At 39.7% G+C, this 25,932-nt stretch overlaps 1 protein-coding gene across 1 annotated transcript in view; it reads left to right on the top strand.

Moving 5' to 3' along the window:
* Positions 1-25,932, top strand: part of ADGRV1 (adhesion G protein-coupled receptor V1) — a 452,962-nt gene that overhangs the window by 383,885 nt on the left and 43,145 nt on the right. Inside the window, exon 88 of the mRNA XM_054714338.1 lies at positions 10,405-10,526. Coding sequence (XP_054570313.1) covers positions 10,405-10,526 — 122 coding nt within the window. The remainder of the gene's footprint in view (positions 1-10,404; positions 10,527-25,932) is intronic.

Genomic DNA, 25,932 nt, shown 5'->3' with positions numbered 1-25,932 from the left:
TTTAAAAAGAAAGAAAAAAGAAACCAACAAAATGTAGCAGTATCTGCTAGCTTATTAAAGATACAATCAAATAGTACAAGTAGCTCCATTGGGGAGGCTTGGGAGACACAGTGACTAAAAAAGTCTATGGTTGGTCATTCATTAGCCTTACCTACCAACACCAAACCCACCCCATGGTACCCAGCGTTAAATAAAATTCCAGCGCGGCGCATGCGCGAGAGAAATTTTGAACCTAGGACAAAAATAAGCTACCTTATATATGACACCTGTGAAACAGTCTGGCAATTAAGAATTTTAACTCCACATGAAACAGAGAAAGAGTTGGAATTAAAATCTCACATGTTAAAGTCTATATATGACATTGACAGACACAAAAAGAAAATGTTAAAGGTGTATCATTGGGTACAGATTAGTAATATACAGATAGTATCAATATAGATATTATTATTTTTTTTGGACAGCTGCCTTCTCCCTAGATCATCCACATAGCATTCAGTCTGAGGATTGCCTTTCTTAACACAATGGTTTCCCTTTCTTTTCTCTGTAAGGGCTTGGTCCAAGGTTGTCAGTAAGAATGAGCTAAATAAGATATTAGTTTACTCCCACATGGGTAAAAGTCCCTGCCACACCTCTGGTACTCTGCCATTGTTTAAATGGATAATGATAAGCCTTTAAAAAACACAGATTTCGGACCCCTTTATGGTCTGTTATTGTTGTACATGCCTAAAAACAACCCTGTAGGTGGGTTTGGTAATACCTTTCTCTATTTACAAATATAGCTATTTAACAACAGAGACCAAGTAATGTATCCAAAGCTTTTAGGAATTATACATGTAACATTATTTTTAAGACCAAACAATGCCCTGATAATCTGACAGCTGATGAGAGAAGAAATGCAGTTAATCACATTAACAGAGAGGAACCAAAATGTTTGACTCAAGTAAATTTTTAAAAATAGTAACATAGCAAAGGAAATTAAAATAAAATAAAAAATTTAATTGGTGGTAGTTTTGTAATGTGATGGCTAGAGAACCAAATTAAAGAAAGAAAATAAGCATTCAGGTCAACTGGCATTCATCCAGATTGAGGATGGAGGGTCTACCAGAAAACAGTTCTTGGAACTAACATATGTAACACACTGTAAAAATATTTTCTTGCACACATAGAGTTTCTTTGGTGTTAATTTTTCTGAGTCATTGTGTCCGAATTGACTCAAGACTTCATTGTTGAATTTGAGCCTAATGAATCTTAATGATTGCAGTGTAATGTCTTATCAAACTATAAAATTAGAACTGGCTATTCATGGCCAAAAACACAGTAACCTAATTTTCAAAAATAATGAGGCATGTAGTAAGATGCAAAATATAGAGGTAGGCAGGTTGAAAGATGCATTGCACGTTTTCATTGTATTACAAAAGGCTAAGTGTGTTGGGAGCTGCTGCTAGGTGCCTGAGCATGCCTAGAGATGAGTATTTTGAACTCTTTAATGGCTGAGTAACTAACTGGTAATGTAGTTAGAAAAGTAGGTTAAACTAGTCTTCCATCGTTAGTTGGCTGACTTCCTGTTTGTTTTAGAGCTCATATATTCTAAAAACTTTTGCCATAATGTCATTTTATGAAACATTTATTAAATGTGTAGAAAATTACTATGTTGGCTGCGAACCCAATTGATAATTTTCCTTCCCATAGTTCCAAGACATTTTTCCTCACAAGAAGAAAACAGACTACCGGTATTTAACCTTTTACTTAAGAATCACAGACCTATTTAACCACGCCACGCATACACACCATCCCCAGCAGGATAGCATCTGGCATCTTTGAAGTACATGGCTCAAATGGAATTATTCTAATAATAGTCCGTGCAAGGTCCCTGTGGGTATGTCTCATCTAACTTGATTATTCTCCTTAGATTCAAAATTATAGCCTGAAAATTGAAAATTATATATAGCTTTTGCAAGGCAAGACCATAATTCTAGGCTTGTACCATTTATTTTCAATCCCAACAAATCACACTTAAAGTAGGCCTGACACTGGACTATCCTTAAGCATTTAGGAGATCCCTAAGTCAGCTGTTGACAAAGTACTGCTATTTAAATTTTCAGCAGACTTTGAGATTCTTTTGAGAATTTGCTCATGTTCTTCCTCTTTTCCCCTGGAAATGATACTGTAGGCCAGTATTGACTCTCTTCTGTGCCTTTGATCCTCACCTGTACAGATCATTCAAAATCTCCTTCCTATATTAGGGTTCAGGTCAGTACATGTAAGAAGGTGATAGGTGTAGACCTCTATTATAGTTGTTTACTGTACCAACCTTATGTCTAAGCCTACAATATCCTATTTAAATTACCTGCTAGAGCTGAGATGATGAGCCTCCTTGCCAGCTTTTTTAAGTGGGATGAGATGAGACAGAATAGAATAGAATATAGAATAGAATAGAATAGAATAGAATAGAATAGAATAGAATAGAATAGAATAGAATAGATCAAAGGGATAAGGGGAATAGAAGACACTGATAGGTCCATTTGAAATAGGTTGGTTAACAAGTTTTCAGTGACAATCTGCATGTGATGGAGTCTGTACACTGAAAGCAACCCTCCTCCAAGTGTGGTCTTCAGATTACATTAGGTAAACAGAAGGTTCTAAAACCAAATAAGTTTGGAAAATTTAGGTACAAAAAAAAGTTAAACATGTTTCTTTATTATATGATATTTTGGCACTTCAAATGCAAGGGAAGCTATCTGTAGCCATGCACTATTTTCCTAACTTGACTAAAGTCATGATGTTGATGAGAATGAAGATGATGGCAAGTTGAGGCTTAGTAAGCATGTGCTTTGTTCTAGGGTCTGTGCTGACTGCTTTATGTGTGTGGTCCCCCATCCCCCTACCCCGGCCATTTGTGTGTGCGTATGATGGATATTGAGCCATGAGAGCAATCTATGTGGATGGTGGCAGGAGGACTTAGAAGGAAGAGGAAGATTACTAAATTCCGTTTTGGATTAACTCAGTTTGAGATGCTTTGGAGAGCTCCAGGCCTACAGCCTTAAAGTACTCATTGAAAGATGACTCTTCTATGCTATACATCTGAAACTAATATAATATTGAACGCCAACTATAATTGAAAAATAAAAAGATAATAAAATAATTTTAAACGTTTTTAAAGGAAGAAGGTGACTCTAGAGATTATGAACTTAGTAAGGATAGCTAAATCAAATGAAGAACCTGGCGTGTAATGGAGAGCTGAGACATACAAAGTCTAGCCTGCTGCAACAAACATTTGCAACTGTACCTCTAGACGGGAGCCACAGGAGTTAGAGTGGGTTCCCTTCTCCAAATGTGTTTTAGGAGCTCTTTGGGGAATGTGTTTGAAGTACTGAAGGAAAAAGAAAATTCTAAAATTGGAACCAAATATAGTACTAGTGACCAAAACTTAGGAATGAGGTCAATAGGTAAATGAAGTATGGAGTGTTTCTTTGAACAATTTGCAGATCAATCCATAAGTTTGTTCTCTGTTCCCACGGTATGTTAATGCGGGTTCAGCAGTTCTGTGAAATATGTGTGCCCCGTTGTCTTCTTCTAAGACTTTAGGCTTATTTTCTGAGAACACTGGTGGGTAAGTAACTCCATTGTGGGATTGGTGTTAAGAAAGTTTAAGAATACAGTATTTCCTTTCCAAGAAATGGGTCAGATCAATGAAATTTATTTGCCTCTAAGTATCTTAATTTTGAGCCATTTTTTTTCTTTTTTTTTTTTACTTGTTATTTGTGTATTTATTTATTTTTATTTTTTTATTAAGGTATTATATGTGTACATATCTTACCATTGCCACCCCCCACCCCACTCCCATATATGCTCTCACCGCCCAGAGTTTTGCATCCATAAAAATAAGACATTTGATAGCCTTTTTTAATTCAATTACCTCTTCTTCTAATTTAAAATAATGCATGCCTATTGTTATAAATAGACCCTAAATATCTTAAATCCACATTATTTCACAGATGTGTGTCCTTGTTTTACTTTGATGAGTTTGAGTGGCACATCCAAATTGTTAGAATCAGAAGGTGGGGGAGGAAAAATGAAAACAAGTACTTTAGAAGATTGTAAACACAAAATAAATTTCAGCCTCATGTAAATGTGGTGTGATTTCCATAATAAAGCCATTGTTGCTGTCACTGGTATGCAGCAATAAACACCAACGCTGCAATTACAAAGAAAAGAGATAATATAGCGCCATACTTTCTTTAAAAATAGCAATTAAATTCATTGGAATCATATTTTCTACTAAAAAAATAAAGAGATCTTATGTATTCTCAGTGGACTTTACAAACTACCTTAAGTAGACTTTCTTAATGATAGTAAGTACTAAATGACACATCCACTTGTAGTTTTTTTTCTTTCCACAAGTAATTTCTTTCACTAAAAACTTTTCAAACTGCTTTGTTTTTCACAGTAGTGACACCTTGCTAATTTAAGTAATTTCACATTAGTGAGTCCTTGTTAAATACTTTGCGGATTTGATTTTTTTTTTTCAACTTAATCTTGATAGGTATGCCTTTTTGGTCATAGTCTTTTGTGGTTTTTAATTGTATTAAAATATACATAACATAATTTTAACCATGTTTAAGTGCACAATTCAGTGGCACTAAGTACATTCACAATGCTGTGCAACCATCGTCTCTATCCATTTTCAGAACATTTTTATCATCCCAAACCTAAACTCTACCCATTAAGCAATAACTCCCAATCCCCAACACAGCCCCTGCTGACCTCTGTTCTACTTTCTGGCACCTCATATAAGTGGAATCATACAATATTTGACCTTTTGTGTCTGGCTTAAATATTTTATTTAACAAACGTCTTCAAGGTTCATCCATGTTGAAGTATATGTCAGAATTTTATTCTTTTTTTAAGGCTGAGTAATATTCCATTGTTCCATAAATATCCCACTTTCTGTGATGCATACTGGGTTGTTTTTACCTTTTGGCTACTGTCAATAATGCTGCCATGAACATTGGTATACAAGTCTCTGTTTGAATCCCTGCTTTCAGTTGTTTTGAGTATATATCTAGAAGTGTAATTGCCAGATTATATGGTAATTTCATGTTGAACATTTTGAAGAATCACCAGTTTTCCACAGCAGCTGTACTATTTTACATAACCAGCAACAACGCACAAGGGGTCTAATTGCTCCACATTTTTGCCAACATTTGTAAATTTCTAGTTTTTTTTGGCAATAAACACCCTAGTAGCTATCTCCTTGTAGTTTTGATTTTCATTGCCCTAATGACTAGTGATTTTGATCATCTTTTCATGTGTTCATTGGCCATTGTATGTCTTCTTCTTCTTCTTCTTCTTTCTGTGCAAATCCTTTGCCCATTTTCAGATTGGGTTGTTTGTGTTCTGTTGTCGAATTGTAGGAGTTCTTTACATATCCTGGATAACACAGTCTTTCACATAGAACCCTTATTCCTGGGCCTACTGTGTTTTTAGGGCTTCCTTTTATTGAGCACACTGAAATGATTTTCTTTGTCAACTAATTCATCTTTAAACATATTTCCAAAGCTGCCAATTATAAATGCCTGCTTTGGTAAGCCTTGGCCTATATGGACAACCGAAAAGTAGTTCACCAAATCTGAAATGTCAGTTTAGGAAATATGAGAGTAAAATTATTTATATAAAATGGAACATTACTCTTCAGCTTGCCAAATGGAATTCATGGTAGCTGTTAAAAATCATGCCCCCTCTCACCTTCACCGCCGTCACCCGTTCCAAACACCCTCCTCCTTTTGGCCCTTGTGCCTCTAGGCCCCACAGAGGGCGAAAGGTGCCTCCTCAGACAGATTGACCTCAAAGCAGGTGAAGTTTAGGCTTCAGGGCCTCTTCCTTGCATGGGCCCCTTTCAAGAAATATCTAATTATGCTCCTTAATGTTTACATTTTAAAGAAGCCTCCCCACGTTTTATAAACTTCAGGCTCACAAAATCTGAAAGCACCTCTGGATATGTTTCTTCCATTCGAAATCCTGTCTTACTTGCTGTTGAGCTGCCGGAAAACCGGCCTGGAGTCTATTGTTCGGTGTCCTGAGTTATTTATGACTGGCTTTCTTCTTTGCAGAGTTTCTAATCTGGGGTGCCAAGCTGCCACACTTTCCAACAGTGTTCCAGAAACTCATGGGTGTCTCTAGTCCGCCTGGAAACTGTGTGCGGACAAAGCTCAGCAGGGGAGCCGGGAGAGCCTACCAGGCTGACTAAGCAGCACTTGTTTGGCTCCAGGCACTTAGGAGAACATGCAGGCCAGTTTTTGAAAATGTGGTGCCTCGTTGTTCATGCAAAATATGCATGTCCTTTTGTACTCTGCACAGAGACATAAATAGAATGTTGTACTCACACAGTGGGAGCAAAGAATGCAATTGCCAGACTTAATACCTGACCGCTGAAAATTTTCATGAGCATAGCTTAGGCCGTTTCCTAAATATTGGTGGTATCATGTTAAAAGTAAAAATGAGCCTCTGGCCCTGACTGGTTTGGCTCATTGGATAAAGTGTCGCCCTGCGGACTGAAGGGTCCCGGGTTTGATTCCAGTCAAGGGCATGTACCTTGGTTGTGGGCACATGCCCAGTAGGGGGTGTGCAGGAGGCAGCTGATTGATGTTTCTCTCTCATCGATGTTTCTAACTCTCTATCCCTCTCCCTTCCTCTCTGTAAAAAAATCAATAAAATTAAAAACAACGATCTCAAAGGATTGAGAATATGCTCTTGAGAATGGCAGTTTCACACTTCCTTGTATGCATTTAGAATGAATCGAAGGAGACAACATAAGGAAGGCTCCTTGATCCCTTATCAAATGAATAATTTTATAAAACAAAAATTAAGTTTTATAAAAATTAAGTAAATCTTAATATATTCTCCTGTACTACTATAAGGCATTATTTATGACAAAGGCATTATCCATCTATACATTCTGTACAGTTATACACTCAGACAACTTTATATATTTCTATGAAGGGTATATGTTCTAAAAAAAATTCTCAGTTTCCTTCTACCTCTTCCCCTCCCCCATCTCTTTCCTTCCTTTCTCTTCTTTTTTCCTTTCCCTTCCCTTCCCAAACAATTCTATCATAAAGCCATTAGTTGGTACAAAGCAAGGTATGCATCCACAGGAAGGTGTTCAAGCATGGCATGTCGGACCTCAATCACTGTGAGAGGTGCAGGCTAGCATGAGGGGTCAGAACCTGTGTGAGTTTGGGGGGGCCATTAGTGCAAGGGAAGGGTTTACCACAATGGGAACTTGGCTACAATCAAGTAGGGTAGTTGATCAAATAGGTAAATATATTACGAATAATGAGAAATCGGTTTCTTAACAACAAAGAAGAGAGTTACAAAAATGGAATGGGAGAAAATTAGAATTAATCCAGTGGTGTTAGATTGGAATGGGAAGTATCGGTGTGAAGTAACTTGCATTACATAGAGATAGATAAAGAAATACGTGTAGACATAAATGTGTATATGCGTATGTGTGTGTATGCATATGTGTGCATACATATATTCTCAGGTTCTATCTACTAAAAGGGCTTAATAGCAACAACACCCTACTAGCAATGAGCATACTTAGCCCCAGATCGTGGTTTCTAAATTCTCGCCTAAAAGAAACCAGGACTGAGGCAGGGAAAGTACAGGATGAGAAGGTGGCCCTAGCCAGTTTTGCTCAGTGGATAGTCTGTCGGCCTGTGTAGACCAAAGGGTCCTGGGTTCAATTCCGGTCAAGGGCACGCACCTCGGTTGCAGGCTCCTCCCCAACCTGGGCCCTGGTCAGAGCTCATGCAGGAGGCAACCAATCGATGTGTGCCTCTCACATGTCTCTCCCTCTCTCTTCCACTCTCCCTAAAAATCAATGGAAAAATATCCTCGGGTGAGGATTACCAAAAAAACACAAAACAAACAAAAACAAAAACCAAGATGAGAAAGTGCTCACAGAATGATGAAGACGTAACTAAAGGCACAGAAACTATTTTGAAGGGGCTCCCACTAAACACACAATTTAAGCATCAAAGTAAATGATAATAATGGGTAATATCCCATTTAAAAAAGTGAGAATCTGTGCGTCCATATTATAAAAACAAATTAATTAGTAAACCAAACATTTGATAAGGGAAAGGATATTTACCTAGGTTCAAAGTGTTGATGAAAGAATGTTCAGCCTCTAGAGAAGTTTTATAAGAATTTATTTGAGCCAAAATTTTGAGGACATGATCGGAAGCACGATCTCAAAGGATTGAGAATATGCTCTCGAGAATGGCAGTTTCGCACTTCCTTGTGTGCATTTAGAATGAATCGAAGGAGACAACATGAGGAAGGCTCCTTTACCATTGGTGGTAGATTAAGGAGAAGGCTAGGAAGCAAGGCAGGAAGATCTCTAGGACTGGATGAAAAGCAAAATGAACAAAACAGTACTTCATTTACATTAGTGGGGACAGGACCGTTACCACGTAACGTTTACAGCATAGAGAGATGGTATTTGAGCAACAGGATAACCATGAGGGGTTCTGTGGTCTCATGCTCTGGTGGTCTTGTGTTCTTCTGCCTGAGATTGTACCATAGAGAGGTCAGGAAAAGAGCATGACTCTGACATGTCAAAGGTATGTTATCCTAGATGCGTAAGGACAATGGACAGAAGTAACTTAAGGTAAAGATGGGCCTTTGCAAAGGAAGCTATGGGCTTGGGGCATGACTACTCATCACGGCCTGCCCAGTGAGGAGTTCATTAACAGACCATTCCGTGTGCTTGCCCTGGGTCACTGAGCTCCTCAGGCCTGCCATGGGCCCCAGCCTCCCCCCCCCCCACCCCCCCCAAGCTTGCCAGATTTATTACATAGCGCCCTCATCATGCACAAAAGTAACACCAAACAGATATTTATTCATTACGAAGGAAAATAGATTAACTTTACAGTGGCGGATACTTGCAGCCACAATTTTAATCAAGTGACTAAAATGAGCATCCTAAGTAATGGCACGAATCGAATTCTTGTGCCACCCAATAGAATGCTATAAAAAGAACCCAGCATCACTTCTATGATTTCTGCCAAAGTTTACAAATTGAATCACAAGAAAACATTAGACAAACTCAAATTTAAGGGCACTATCTATGAAAAACTGGCTGTAATCTTCCAAAGTGTCCGAGTCACGAAAGCCAAGGACACACTGAGGAACTATTTGGGATTAAAGGAGGGACTACAGAAATCTGTCAGCTGGGTCCTTCTCCTACAAAGGGAGCTACTGGAATAATTGGCAGACATTGAATGGGATCTGGGGGTTGTGGTAACGTACCAATGTTAATTTCCTGATTTTATGGTTGGATTGTGTTTATGTGGGAGAATGCTTTTGTAGAAAATACACATTAAAGTATGACAGAGGGTGATGATGAGGGATCAGGTTGGCGATTTTCAAATGGTTTGGAAAAAAAACCTCTGTTGTCATCCTGTACTTGCAACTGTTCTGTAATTTTGAAATTGTTTCAAAATAAAATCTAAAAATTGCTACAGTTGTATTTAGTTGTTCTAACTTCTCCAGTACATGTGGATTTTAGGTGTTAATGGATGATGGTGGATATATATGGACTTTCAGGTCTGTTGTGGTGTGGTCCAGACTGAAGTCTTTTAAACAACTTGAAAATGTGTTTATTTGCAGCTGCTAAAATCTGATTCACTCTCCAAGGCTTATATGGCTTGTCATTTAAATATTAAAATCCCCTCTTTAAAGTTATTATTCTAGAGCCCAAATATCAAAAACAAGTGGGACGGATAATCAAGTCCTTCGGTCCTGAAGAAATCTGTTCTGAAAAATATTGAAACAAAGTTCACGGGAGAAGGATGGGTGGGATAAGCATAGTGCTGACAGGAGTGAATCCTGTCACTGCATCTCTGCTCCTAACCCTAGCTATAAAGTTCGGGGTCTTCTCAGAACAAAAATACCTTTCCATACATATAAACATGTTTTTATATCATTTTTGTTTTAAAATGTCGAGTTGGACTACACTAATTTGAAGGGCACACTGATGCCTGCCTGCCATTTTCTAGTGGAGCAATCTTTTAAAATTTACCTGGGAGTTCAAAGAGATTTCATCTCCAGTTGTTCGTGTAACTTCCAGAACAGTCCAGCAGGTGGTAGTCTAGGAGAGGAACAGTTTTCATTCTCCCCATCCCCCACTTACCAGCAAAACAGGAAGACTGTGGACTCAGCAATGTGCCTTCTCTTCTCTGGCACAAGAATGGGATTTCCAAGGTTGTTATTTCAAAATGGGTGCTTAGGCGTAGAGAGTACAAGAAAGGAGGCAAAAATTATTTTGTGTATATGCGTGACTATGCAGTATTCTGAAGCTCAGAATTTCTTCTTCTTTTTTTTAATGATTTCTAGAAATTCCACTGGTTTTATATCTCTTTGCCCTGATTTCTGTGACATGGCTTTGGGGAGGCCTGCACATGGCTTACAGACACTTCTGGATGTTGGTCCTCTTTGTCATTTTCAACAGTCTGCAGGTAAGCCTTACGTTTCGATCACTGATGGCATACATGTACGCTAATGAACACATGGCATAGAGTTTCAGTGTAAAGGAAGCAAATGTCCACACACAGGTGAATGGGTGCACATAATAACATCATGCAGAGTTGTAGAGTAAAATGATGGGGGTGAAGTCTTGAACCCCTGAGATAGGGCTGGGCTTCTAACCTGCTGGTTATACAGATAGGGAAGACATATTTACCCTCCTTTATTATGATAACACCTAAGTCACTACAGAAACATATTTTCGCTCAACAGAATTAATGTTTACAAACTTTGCAGGTGGCAGCCATGGAGGGCCTGTGCTCATAACGGGACCGTGGCAGTGCCTAGAAATCAGATCAAATGAGGAGTGAAATAGATAGCAGTGTTCAAGCAGCCCCCTCATAGGTCTGGTGCTTAGTGAAATGAGAGTGGTTCGGTTCACTGAACAATGATTGACATCCTCTAAGTCTGGCAATAAGTTAGTTTGGTGAGCATGCTTGGATAGCATAACTAGATATTAAAGAACCATGGCAAAAATTAAAGCGGACTTTTTTAGTGCTTTTGTTAACTGGGAAGAAGTTTCGCCCTGAAATTAACAAATGAAGCAAATGAACACCTTTTCCTTATTTTCCCATGTAAAAAGTTCTTTTGTAGACTAAAATAATTTCTTGAATTCGCCAAAGATACCTCTACACTGTCCTTATTTTGACCACCATCTTGCAAGGAACATGCGTAGACAAGCATATTAGGAGATCATGTCATACAACTAAAATATGACTCAAAGCATATTTAGGTTTGCAAAGGAGACAAATTCTTTAGTGAGAGCATATTTTATAGCAGGGTGCCTAACCGAAGCAGAGTATCGATTTAGGAAGGGAAAAAAACACAAAGTAACTTTAAAGTTTGGGATCAAGTTGTCATGCAGACTCCTCTCTATAGATATAATTAAGCATCTGCTATTAGCACAGTGAGCGGGCGGGGCCGGCACCAGGAGGAAGGTGGCAGCCCTGCTCCTTCAGGATCTGGTGATTCACAAAAGCAAGCACTTAGCAATGAGCATGAACTATGGCAGGTGCCATTTGAACAAAGTGCTGTGAGAACTGAGTGAAGGGCCTATTTACTCCTGTCTGTGCTAGCATTTGAGCTGATCCCCAAGACTGAGCCACTCAGTCAGAGGCCCTGTCCCAGTCGCCTGTGAAGCCCTAAGACCTAGTGCAACTGACAGTAAGGTTCACACTGACAACCTAAAGTGGTATTTCATTTTTTAGACACAGAGTGGTACATAGACCAGTTTTTAGATTTAAAAAAATATATATTTGCTACAAACTTGTAATATTGAGAAGCCCTGAATTTCTGCCAGCTATACTTGCTTGGCAGCAATTTTCAAGTCCTGCATAGATGCCGCCCCCGTTAGGTGGGACGTGTGACCTTATTACACCTGGTAGACTTGATTCATTCATTTTGCCTGCCCATGAGTTTGTGACACCTTTAACGTTTATTAAATAAATGATGAGCATATAGTTAGGGATAGGTATTTCAGGCAGAGACAACAATGTTAGCCTGGGCTACAGAAAGATAAGGCGATAAATTTTGCCTAGATTAAGCAAAGGGGTAGAGGGGAGCAAGAAAGGTTTTGCCGTTAGAGGCAGTGGTGGGAGAGAGGAGACAGGAGGGGGTTGGCTTCAGTGCCATGTTACCAGGTCAGGATGGGATATTAAACTTCAGCTTCTAAGTAATGGGAAGCCATCGGAGTTGGGGGTTTTCTTTGTTTTATTCTGGTTTGCTTTGCTTTTTAAAATATTGTTAGTTTTTCAATGTTTTAAATATTAAATGGGAATGGCATGCTCATACCTACTCTTTGGAAGGGTACCTGGAAGCATTTAGGGGGGTATTGGAAAGAAGGGCAGTTCCAGGCAGGTAGGCTGTTGTTATATTCCAGCCTACAGTGGTCTGGCAGTGTGCCTGGGAACAGACAATAATGGCAGGTTTGAGGATTGCTGTAGAGATAAATTAGTGAAACTAGGTTAGCCAGTTAAATGTGGGAATGTGGAGTGAGAGAGCAACTTCACTTAGATATGCCTGGCGCAGGTGAATGGCTGGGCACTGAAGCCTTTAGTCAACAAGAGCAGGATTCCACGGAGTCAGCACTGAAGTTGGAGCATCAGTGAGATTTGGGAGACAAAGCTACCAATCAATGTTTTAGTAACTAGGTATAGTGGGAGAGCCAGTGAAAGGGATAATTATGATAGAGAACCGTTGTTGGGCAGTTTGGAGCTGCTATTAGAAAAGAAAGCTTCAAAAGAAAACAATACCAAACTGTCTGTGTAGCAGAGAAGACAGATAGGATGAGACCTGAGGAGCGATGTGGTCCCGTGCAGTGGTTCCCCAACTGCAGTGTGCAGCAGTCACGTGAAGGGCTTGTTAAAACACAGATTGTTAGGCTCCACACCCAGAGTTTCTGCTACAATAGATCTGGGTGGGATCTGAGAATTTGCATTTCTAACAAGTTCCCAGATGTGGCTGATGCAGCTGATCTAGGGCCTAGGTTGGGAACTACTGGTATAGAGCATGATCCTAACTCGACCAGCCTACTCTCTGGTTTACTTCAGCTGAGTCATGGATACTTACTCAGTTCTACTGCTGAGTCTGTGAAATAGGGATAAATACTATTTAGGATTATGGCGTGATTTAATTAAAATGGCATAATGAATGTAAAGCAGTTGTACAGTATTGCACACAGAGAACAATTATTTTTACTCAAGAAGTGTAATGGAGAATGCAAAGAGAAATAATCGCTTAGGAAGGAAGGTTGATTGGTTTCTTGTTTTCGTTGCTTGTGAAACAAAAGACAAAGAAGGAGAAACTGACAACTGGAGGAAAAGCTCATTGCCATGGCAGATCAGGAGCAGGGCAGGGAGAACAGACGTGACAGGCGGCTTATCGGAGGGAGGAGCAGAGATTTTTTTCCTCTGAGGCTAGGGAGAGAAGGAAGGATAAACATGAAAACACTCTTCTGGAGCTAAAATATGTATATGGAAAGTTGGAGTTTGCCTCTGATGCCCTCTTTTTTTCTCTCAAAGTCAGCAAGCCAGGATATTTGTTGAATGAGTTGACAGCTTGAAGTAAAAATAGTAAAAAAAAATATGGAGCCGTTTCTAAGCAGAAAGTAAATCTAAATGACGGTGGTTTGGAAGCTGATCAAGAAACGGACTGCTTACAAAGTGACCGGTGGGATTCAGTGGAAGCTAGAAACCTGAAATGTGAAGGGAACCAGTCAGCAGTAATTAAGTAAATTTAAACCTTAAGATTAAAATGGGAGCCAGTATAACCTATCAAACCACATCCACAGGAAAAAGTCTGTTGAGCTCTTATGGAGGTTAATTATTAAAGGAGGACTGTTTAGCATTAAACTGTATATTGTAGGGAGACATAAAAGAAATCATTATGGTCTCTTTCTTTTACGAACTTAATACAAGCTAAGTATAAGTAGAAACTAAAAATATTTCAAACTCATATTTAATGAGTTTAATTTCATCTATGTGGCTCTATCGAAGCAATGACTATTTGTATCACCCTTGCCTGGTATATGGCACACTGGTCATTCCTGGGAACAGGGCTCAATCAGTCCTTAAAGGAGCACTTGGAAAATATGATTTCTCCAGGGTTTATTGGGGTTCATTTAAAATAGAAACCTCATATCTTTAACTCGGACATTTCTATGGAATATGGCTCTATAGTAGTTAGATCTTCAAAGACTATTCTATGAAGACTTAATAGTTTTCCTTCTTTCCTTCCTTCCTTCCTTCCTTCCTTCCTTCCTTCCTTCCTTCCTTCCTTCCTTCCTTCCTTCCTTCTTAGTGGCCTTTGTATTTCTTTTATTGCCTTTGTCAACACCTGGGACCAAAAAGTATGTTATGTACATATGTTTGGCTATGATATTTTGGTCAGAGATTACTGCCTCATTTTTTTATCCAGCTTATTATTATTATTTCATAAGTGCTCTGAGATTGATGAATGAAAGGTATATTTCTATAATATTCTGATTTTTAATAGTTATCATGTGATACAATTTTACAAAAAAGGGAATCATGATCACTTGAAATGTTATCAGGACTTTCTTGATCACTTTCTGAATATTCAAGGTTAAGCTACCAAACTTCTAATACATCTGAGCATTTAAGAACTGTGTGAAGTACTTTTTAAAGCACGATGAATACAAGTGCAAAAGTTAAGGTAAAAAAATCATTCTAAATATGTCTACTGTTATTTTTATTGCTTAATCATCTTCTCGAGCATCGTGGCCACCAGCAGTGTAAGACTCACCTCCTACAAGCTTACTTGCCCCAGCAGGGAAAGAGCTTCTTCCCCAACAGGACAGTTCTCTGCAGGACTTACATCACATTCCCTTGGATCACAGACTGTCCAGAAACCAATCACAGGACAGGTACTCTGGCGAAGCCTGGGTCAGGAGCAGACTCCAGTGGTAGAAGGAGTTGAGTTTATCACACAAAACCAAATGGAATGGAATTCCCACCAGAGGAAAGGATTCTTTTACCAATGTGTGTGTGGCCAGGGGGTCGGGGGAGGGAGGGGAGATGGCAACAAGTGCTAGCCAGGCCAAAGTAACAGATGTCCACTATACCTATTTTCTCCATTTTCTTGTTCATTGATATAAGTTTGGATAAGGACAGCTATTGTCAAACTACCAGGAAACTTCATCAGTGAGACATCAGTTTATTGTGAATATCCTTGGGATCCATCCTATAACCACATGTCTCTATGTGGCTCCCAAGAAATTCATAAGGCACTACGTTTAATATTTTTCTTAATTACCTGATCCAGTAATCTAATAATCTTCATATTTTTAAGAATGAGTTGGGTTTTCCATTTCTAAGTAGATTTATGTTAATACTTATAGGTTACAACTTTTTTGTTGTTGTTGTTAATCCTCACCCAAGGATATTTTTCCATTAATTTTTAGAGAGAGTGGAAGGGAGGGGGAGAGACAGAGAGAACCATCAATGTGAGAGAGACACATCAATTGGTTGCCTCCCACACGCACCCCTCGGTGATCAAGCCTACAACTGAGTTACGTGCCCTTGACCAGAATCAAACTCGGGACCCTTCAGTCCATTGGTGGGCGCTCTATCCACTGAGCCAAACCATCTAGGGCTAGATCACAACTTTTAAAAACTGTTTAGTCCAAGGTATATTCAAATTTGTGTAACAATTAATGGGAGAATCACCAGGCCTGATACTCAGCTGGTAGGTACTGGTAGGACCCTATCAATTGTTAAAATATTGAAATAGTTGCTGTTTATTTTTTTTAATTTTTATTAAATCTTCATTGTTCAGATTATTACAGTTGTTCCTCTTTTTTCCCTCCATAGCTCCCCTCCACCCAGTTCCCACCCCCCCTGCCTTTACCCCACCCCCACACTGTCCTCATCCATAGGTGTATGATTTTTGTCCAGTCTCTTCCCACACCCTCACACCCCTTTCTCCCTGAAGATTGTCAGTCCACTCTCTTTCTATGCCCTGATTCTATTATATTCACCAGATTATTCTGTTCATCAGATTTTTTATTCACTTGATTTTTAGATTCACTTGTTGATAGATATGTATTTGTTGTTCATAATTTTTATCTTTACCTTTTTCTTCTTCTTCCTCTTCTTAAAGAATACCTTTCAGCATTTTGTATAATACTGGTTTGGTGGTAATGAACTCCTTTAGCTTTTTCTTATCTGTGAAGCTCTTTATCTGACCTTCAATTCTGAATGATAGCTTTGCTGGGTAGAGTAATCTTGGTTGTAGGTTCTTGCTATTCATCACTTTGAATATTTCTTGCCACTCCCATCTGACCTGCATAGTTTCTGTTGAGAAATCAGCTGACAATCGTATGGGTGCTCCCATGTAGGTAACTAACTGTTTTTCTCTTGCTGCTTTTAATATTCTCTCTTTGTCTTTTGCTCTTGGCATTTTAATTATGATGTGTCATGGTGTGGTCCTCTTTTGATTACTTTTGTTTGGGGTTCTCTGCGCTTCCTGGACTTGTAAGTCTATTTCTTTCACCAGGTGGGGGAAGTTTTCTGTCATTATGTCTTCAAATAGGTTTTCAGTATCTTGCTCTCTCTTTTCTTCTGGCACTCCCATAATTCAGATGTTGGTACGCCTGAAGTTGTCCCAGAGGCTCCTTACACTATCTTCATATTTTTTAATTCTTTTTTCTTTTTGCTTTTCTGGTTGGGTGTTTTTTGCTTCTTTGTATTTCAAATCTTTTACTTGATTCTTGCGATCCTCTAGTCTGCTGTTGGATCTCTGTATAGTATTTTTTATTTCATCAGTGTATGCTTAATTTCTAGTTGGTCCTTTTTCATATCCTTGAGGGTCTCACTAAATTTATCGGCCTTTTCTAGAAAATTCTTGAGTCACCTTATAACTGTGTTTTTGAACTCTTATCCAGTAGTTGGCTTTCCTCCATTTCTTTCATTTGTGACCTTTCTTTGTCTCCACATTTTGGCTGCTTCCCTGAGTTGATAGAGTGGCTTTGTGAGCTAGGTGTCCTATAGGGCCCAGTGGCTCAGCCTCCCCAGTTACCTTGGTGCACCCCTTTGTGGACTGTGTGCACAGTCTTGTTGTAGTTAAGCCTTGATTATTATAGGTATCACTGCGAGGAATTGACCTCCAGGCCAATTGGCTGTGAGGATCAGCTGTGTCTATGCTGGGAGAACTTCTGTGCTGGAGACACCCTTATGAGGCAAGACTTGCTTCAGTGGGGCTTTGGTGCTCACTGCATCTGCCCCCTGAGTGTATCCCTTATGGATCTGAGGACTTGTAATCTGGATGGTCCTACTCTGACCCCTGGGTACACTGGCTCTTGGATCTCCAAGGAGGTGCTAATTTAGCCTCTGCCTGAGGCCACCAAGCAGGAGCTACAGAGAGATCTGCAGATTCCTCTTCTTTGTTTGGGTTTTGGAGGTGCCCAGATGAGGCCCAGCTGTGAAGCAATGCAAGCTGCTGTGGTGCCTTGGGCCTTCTTTTGAATGTTCTGGGTCTCTCAAATCAAATTTAGATTTATATACAATATTTATTTCAGGTTTTCTTCTAGGGCTTTCTTCCACTTACTCTGTCAAAAATTTACTGACAGTCTTGACTTATAGGGAATCCCAGGTAAGGTAATCAGAGTAGCCAGCAGTTTCAGCCATGAGCTTCTTGGCAATGCTGGAAAATACATTTTTGGGGACAGATTCATATACATAGAAGGACCTTTCTGAAAGCTGAAATGCATTCTTCTTGGAACACAAAAGCTGGCAAGAGATCCAAACTTTACATAGCATTGGGATATGACACTTCTCAGTATGTGCGCTATGAGATCACATTTGCAGAGTCCTGTTTGACTGCCTCTCTGTAAATGACTTCTATATGTTCGTTTGTACACCCATCTGGTCTCGAGATGTGTCCTGACAGTTTTTGAATCATTCATTATTCCAGGGAGTTACAACATGGAATCTGTAGCTAAAAATATATAGCCTATATTCAAATTTAAGATCAGCAGTTGGCTAAAATTATTTTCATTCCTACTTAACCTCAAGTCTTAAACGGCTAGGAAATAAGTGACTCAAAGGTGGGGACCGTTTCTTCTACTTTTTAGTTATATTGTTCTTTGGTGGCCACCAGAGTGCCTTGCACACTGAAAGCATGTTTCTTATCCAAAACATAGTGTTTCTTATTTTCCTCCTTCTTTATTTCCCACTCTCCTTCCTTTATTCCCTCTCTCTCTTCCTTCTTTTCTCTCTTTTGTCCTTGCTTTCCATCTATCTCTTGTTGTTCTATGTTGAATTTTAACTTTGAAACTAAAGCCATCTTTTATGAAGAGATTTTCCCAAATGAAAGTAGTCCTTGAAGTAGCATAAGAAATGGGCCATGGCCTGGCCAGCGTGGCTCAGCAGTTGAGCATCAACCTAGGAACCAGGAGGTCATGGTTCAATTCCTGGTCAGGGCACATGCCCAGGTTGCAGGCTCAATCCCCAGTGTGGGGCATCTAGGAGGCAACCAATCATTGATGTTTCTCTCTCTCTCCCTCTCCCTTTCTCCCTGAAATCAATAAAAATATATTTTAAAGAAAGAAAGAAATGGACCATGTTCCTTTGCTCATGAAAACATACAGTGTTCATTGCAAATGGAATATAGAAGAAAATTAATAATTCTTTAATTTTCATCTGAGAATTTTCTGTTAGCATCCAGAGGGGTTCAGTGAAGGTGTCTGCTTAGATACAGGACATATTTAGTCTTGGCTGCTTCCTTTTGAGGATAAACAGCTCTTGGGAAATACATATTTCTATATATAAAAGCCTAATATGCAAAGTGTCCCCATGGGAGTTTGACCAGGAGACCGGGAGTTCGATCGCTTGTTATGACATGTGCTGACCACCAGGGGGCGGTGCAGAATGAAGGAAGGCCCTGCAGGCGGGGAAGGAAGCCCCTGGTCGGCAGCTACTAGGGACCCTACCTGTGCACAAATTTCGTGCACTGGGCCTCTAGTTGTTAAATAATCAGTTACAGAGGACTAACTCCCTTTGCAATTGCTTGTCAACAGCCAACAGGATTAAGAAGTGTCACTTTGTTTCCATTAGAGACTAGCACATGAGCTCTTCATGTAGAGTGGAAAAGCAATCTTCCAGAAAACCCAGGAATAAACATGTAGAAGCCAGGGAGTTTGGAACTCTATCCGTGGTTTGTCCCAGAGTCATGTCAAGTTTAGTGGGGGGGGAAATCACTACACTTGTTTTGTAGAGTGAGATTCAGAGACTAATGAACGTCTTGTGTGCTCTTCAGAACATCACAGATTATCTCTATAACTTTTCAGTAAATACACAGAAGCTTAGACAAGGAGGTATATTTAAATTGTCTTGATTATGTCATGCCATTCTCTGCAGTGTTCAGTAGCATCTAGGCTGGTGAAATACCTTTGTGTGTTTGTGCAATAATCTTCTTACTCCATTTGACAATGAATGACAGCGTCTGACACTGACTCCTCATTGGCCTGTTGATTGGCCAGGCAAGGCACTTCAGACAGACTGGATTTTTACTTTTTATTTTCGTTTGCACTAGGTTCTCTGATCTGCCAGTGAATATTTTCCAATAATGTGGTTTTAGTCATGAAGGGATTGTATAGAGTTCCTTTGGACAGTAGGCTTCATCCTTGCAAAACAGAGGCCTCCATTTCTCCTGTCCTGATCTTGTGTTAGTGTTTTACCTTGTGTTTTTTCCATTTCAGAGTTTTGTTCTGTGTCCTCTGTGACCACATATTCTGCATTTTAAGTATGTAGTAGGCCTTCCTGGACTCTGTGAGCCTTTACCTGTGAAAGAATCTAGCACACTCTACTTTTTGAAATAGTAGGCCTACAAGAGTAAGTAAGACACATACCTTCTCTTGTTAAAACAGTTTTGGAAGAACAAAGGAAAAATTTGGGGACGGCTTTCACTGGTCATTCAGATTCTTTGCCTTCATGTTAATTTATAATTTTCCCCAGCATCTAAAATGTTATTCTTATCTCCTGAGTTACTCAGATATTGTGGTGGAGAGAATACTTTCTTTAGGTCCCCTTATTTGCATATTTTATGGTAGCATTCTTTAATGCTGAATTGTCAGGTGCAGTGGAATGAGCATGCAACTGGATGTCATGCAGCCTCTGTTTTACCAAGTGACTTGACACCGCTGAGCTTTAGTTATCTACTTTCCTGAGGTGCTGATTCTTTTTTTTTATATATATATTTTTTTATTGATTTCAGAGAGGAAGGGAGAGGGAGAAAGAGATAGAACCATCAATGATGAGAGAATCATTGATCAGCTGTCTCACATACCCCACACTGGAGATTGAGCCTGAAACCCAGCCATGTGCTCTGACCAGGAATTGAACTGTGACCTCCTGGTTCATAGGTTAATGCTCAATTGGGCCACGCTGGCCGGGCCTCAGTGCTGATTCTTGCTCTAAGTTTAGTCTGAAGGATCATGTAAAAGTGTATGTATAAAAATATGATCTGCAAACTACATAATGTTTTACAAAAACAAAATATTACAAAGGAATAAATGAACAAAAAACCCACCAGTTGTCTCAGAAGCTATATGAGAGGCCAAAGAGATGAAATTTGTAAGCTTAGTCTTTAAATCTTCCTAAGCCACTGATCTTCCCTCAAATGATCTCATCCACTCATAGGTATTTCCTTCATTGTAGTGCCCCTTTGCCGCCCCCACCCCCACCCTGTGTGTACCATCACAGAGCTTAGTTTACAACATAGATCCACTGTGGTCACTCATATGCTTTTAAATGTTTAGTAAATGCCTTCAGGTTCAAGCAAGTGACTTATGTGGGTGAAATAAGCCTATTGTGAGACTGTAAGGATTGATGGGGACTATAGAAGAACTGGAGAATAGACTCCTTCTAAAAGCATTCAAATGAAAAAAGTAAATATTGTATGGGCTAAACAAAAGTGTTTGCAGGGTAAATTCCCATAGCTGATAGTCAGTGTATAACCCCTGGGTAAAAATAAGTTCAAATTTCTTCCTCTAGATAAGATTTAATTTTATTTGAAAAGCAAATGGAATATGGGCCGGTCACCTTGGTCCGATAGAAACTGGGTTTTGGGCTTTGTGATGGTTATGTATGGCTTGCAGAGTGCCTTGGGCAAACTAGAAGATTGTTCAGGTGACTCCGTGAAAGCCTATTGTGTTATCTGGGGCTTGTCTTCCTTGGCAGTCTCTGGACTCCTTTCTCCTTCCCCAGCACTATGAGGCTGCTGGGTTCTTTGCTTAGTGTTTTAGCCTCTGAGCAGCTCCTTCCTGCTTAGTTTCTTAGCCTTTCATCCCAGGGATAGGCAGATTCAAAAGTGGCAAATGCTTTTACAGTTCCTTTTTTCTTTGGAATCTTGGCCCCTTAAGCCCTGGTTGCCTTAGTATTTGAACGTGTGGACTCCAAGAAGAAAGATTCACTTGATGTGAACCCCAAGAAAGAATTTAGCTACTGAGATGACTCCCCATGGTCAACCAAGGGCCCACATTTTATGAATAATAAGAGTCCAGCAACTGTTGTTGACAGGGTTCCTCACGTACTCTGTGTACCAGGAAGAACCTCAGTCTGAACTCTTGGCTTCTGGCTCTGTGTCCAGCTTGTTTACGCTTTTGGTCAACCACTGGAGGAAAACCCCAGTGTCGTCTTTCTACCAATGGACCGAGAGCTGCCCCGCCCAGTCAGAAATACAAATTGATTCCTCATTTGCACCTATGCCGACCAATCAGAACTGCATGATTTGGACTGCACAATTTGCAAATTTTCTCCAGCTTGTAGAATTGCACAAATGAGTGTTAATCTGCTAGATACTTCATCAGAGCCAGAAGCAAAGGTTTCAGTAGATTTATTTCAACAAATAACTAATAAAATTTTAGCATCAGCTGAATGCATGTTAATATATGAAGATATTTAGAGCCACTACAATTCATCAAATATCTAGCAGGTATCTTCTAAGACTTATGCTGGTACTTCTGGGAACACGGATGACAAACACTTGTGCATGCAACTTATCAAGGTCAGCTGATGAGGTGCACTTCCTGTCTTGTATGTCATATATATGTATATATATATATGTCAGTAAAATCTTATCATTTATATCCATCAATTGACGATTGAGATTCAGAAATGATACTGTGGCTATGGAATAACCTCATACCTATTTCACAAAACTGAAATAATAAACCAATAGGAAAAACAAACAATCAGCATCAAAAAGCCACTAAACAGGCATGTTCCCAAAGCTCACTGCTCTGGAAAACAGGTCTGCCTTCTCAGAATGTGGACAAAAAAATCCAATTAAAATCTTACTGAAAAAAATTAATAGCATGAAATCAAAAATAAACTGAACTTTTTGAAAACATCTTTTTAAATAGATGGATCCAGGAAGTTCCAACTTCATCCTTCAGAATAAATCAACTCCATGTCACTGTTTTCCTCTGCAAATATTTATAATAATACTAGAGGCCTGGTGCACGAAATTCGTGCATGGGGGGGTTCCCCTCAGCCCAGCCTTCACCCTCTCCAATCCGGGACCCCTCAGGGGACATCCCTCTCACAATCCGGGACCACTGGCTCCTAATTGCTCACCTGCCTGCCTGCCTGATCGCCCCTAACTGCCCCGCCCCCCGCTGGCCTGGGTGCCCCCCGCAGCCTGCTGCTCGGTCCTTTGGTCGCCCCTCACTAACCCCCCTGCTGGCCTGGCTGCCCCATGCAGCCTGTTTGGTCGTCCATTCGGTTGTGATGGTCGCTCAGGCTTTTATATATATATAGATCTTTTTAGCTTGAGAAATAGCAGGAAATAGTGAGTTAAAAGTACTTTGGAATACAAATACTGTCTTACTAATTTTTGGCTCTGTGATTTTAGGCAAGTTATTTAATTTCTCCTAAATGGAGATACCACTATTTACTTTTAAGGGATTTGTGGAAATCAACCAAAAATATTTTTAAATTTTAGGCACATATTAGGTGCATAGTAGCATTAACTGTCTTTCTCCTGTCCCTAATTTGGCACCATAATTGCAGATGCATTCAATTTAAGATTATTTTCACACAAACAAAAACTCTGAGCTTCAGATCTTCATAGCACATCACTGAAATCAGTTAGCAGTGTTTCTCTAATTGCTGATTTTTCAGTCTCTTCAGAACCTGATAAAGTCAGTCACAGGCTACATTCACAGAGCTACCATCTTGATGATCTTATTTGGGTACAAGATCCCAGTGTATAGACACTATATAAGTTTTATGTGGACATAAGCCTATTAATCATATTTTGTCCTTTATTCCCTAACTAACATTTTGGGGCAACACTTTAGATTCTCTGACAGTCTTGGAAACTCTCTCTATAAAGTGGTGATATGGTAGATTATATTAATTTTACCTTATTGTTTGAGACAATATCATAACACTGGAAGTCTTATATTCATTCATTCAAAAATATTAATCTATCTAGAATGTGTTCATGTATGTATATGTTAGACCACATGTTCCCATGCCCCTTGCCTTAATATATAATAAAAATCAAAATAGTGACAAATATTTATTAAGTGCTTATTATGTGGAATTATACTTATTTCATTCAAACCTTACAACAACCCTGCAAGGTAGGAACTATTATTTCATTTTACATTTGGAGAAACAAAGGCTTAGAGCAGTTAAGTAACTTAGGCAAGGTCACTCACTCAGTAACGCATGAGCTGGGATTCAATAAATTAAGATCAGTTCCCCCACTAGGCTATGTATGCAATGCTAGGAGACCATAGAACCTCTTTCTCTCACTATCCCCTCCACTCTAAAGCCCATGTTCTTTTTTTTTTTAATACATTTTTATTGATTTTAGAGAGGAAGGGAGAAGAAGAGAGAGAGAGAAACATCAATGATGAGAAAGTATCATTGATTGGCTGCCTCCTGCATGCCCCACACTGGGGACCAAGCGCACAACCTAGGCATGTGCCCTTGACCAGAATCGAATCTGGGACCCTTCAGTCCATGTAGGGAGCGGATATAGGGTTAAGCCTCGGGCTGACCTGCTGGCAAAGTCGCAAACAAGTCCCAGCTTAGAGGGCATAGCCCTCTAAGCATAATTAAGCTTGATCTTGTGACTGCTCCCTAGATATTTCCTGGGTAGCTAATGGGCTGTGGGCAGGGCAGCAAGTGCTGCCAAAACAAGTGAAACTTATAAGAACATTGTAAATTACCTTGTTTGCCCCTGACTATACATAAAGCATCAGCTTTGCAGTCTGGATCTGTTCTGTGGCCTCAGCCAGGCACAGAAGATCCACCTAGACCCAGCTTATCCTCTTGTCTGTCTTTTTCTTCATCCTTCACCAGCCCTCCCTCAGGCTCGCCGAACCCTTGGCTGTGCTGGCGCGGTGCAAGTCCACAGGCTGACACTCTTTCAACTGAGCCAAACTGGCTAGGGCTAAAACCCATGTTTTTAACTGCTTTTGTGACTGAACTGCCTTCCACTTAAACCAATTGCGTAGTCTGTCTTTTTAAATATCATATAGACCTTATTGTGTAGAAAAAAACACCTACATGTGAGATACAATCAGAGACTAAGATAGGGTTAGAGGAAATCAAGCATTGGATTGCATGGCCTAGGCCAGTGGTCGGCAAACTCATTGGTCAACAGAGCCAAATATCAACAGTACAACGATTGAAATTTCTTTTGAGAGCCAAATTTTTTAAACTTAAACTTCTTCTAATGTCACTTCTTCAAAATAGACTCACCCAGGCCGTGGTATTTTGTGGAAGAGCCACACTCAAGGGGCCAAAGAGCCGCATGTGGCTCGCGAGCCACAGTTTACTGACCACGGGCCTAGCATCTAGGAGGATGCCTGTTAGAGGAGACCCAAAAGCCATATGCATGGAGCTAAACAGGCCAGATGGAGTGGGTTTCCCAAACCTCTAGTGACACTCTCCTCCATGAACTCCACTGTTTTCTGAAATCCCTAACACTTTACTTTTCCATAAATATCAACTGAGTTTAAACATGGCCAGAAAGGTATATTACAGTTAACATTTTTCTAAGAAAACACTAGAAGTTTCTAGCTTTATTTTTCTCCTCTTAATTGACATTGTTGTGTAAAGAAAAAGACACAGTAAACTTAGCACTAACTGGAGCTGGAGAGGCCCTCTGAGATGATGGAATTGCAAAAAGGAGAGTGGAAACTTTGGATTCACTGGCTGAGTTTAATCCAGGGAGCAATTGTCCCAAATGTACCTGCGTTTCTTCAAATGAAGTGAGAAAGTTGGTGCTTGAGAAAGCATAGTCTCCCTTTTGCTTCTCTGCTCTCTCCTCTTGGGTTGTATATATGCAGGCTCTTGCAGGATGTTGTGGTTGCAGCATTTTGTACTGAGGTGTTTTTTTTAATTCTTATTTATTGATCTGAGAGAGAAAAAGACAGACATCGATTTGTTCTATTTATTTATGCATTTATCGGTTGATTCTTATATGTGCCCTGATCGGATATCAAACCCACACCCTTTGCGCATCTGGATGATGCTCTAACCAACTGAGCTACCCAGCCAGGGCAGAGGGGTTGTTATTTTTATCACTGAGTGTCTACCTCCATCTCCAGCACAAGCAGGAGTTCCCTTTTCACTGCTTGTCTAAATTGTGAACATTTAGAAAGTGTTCTGAGTCCGTGAGGATTCTGACTCTCTATTTTTTTATTATAATGACACAGTATAGTAATGTTTATTCATAATGATATTATTAATAATAATTCATTTATACTTCTCAGGGTCTTTTACAAAAATTCATGCTTGAGATGTTTAAGAAGAACAGTCATTTCTTTAGAGGCTTTTTAATATATTACGTTCCTATAAG

The sequence above is a fragment of the Eptesicus fuscus genome, chromosome 4 (assembly GCF_027574615.1).
Source record: "Eptesicus fuscus isolate TK198812 chromosome 4, DD_ASM_mEF_20220401, whole genome shotgun sequence".
Taxonomy (NCBI): Eukaryota; Metazoa; Chordata; class Mammalia; order Chiroptera; family Vespertilionidae; genus Eptesicus; species Eptesicus fuscus.
Note: the sequence above shows the minus strand (reverse complement) of the source record. Positions and strands in the feature narration are given on the sequence as shown.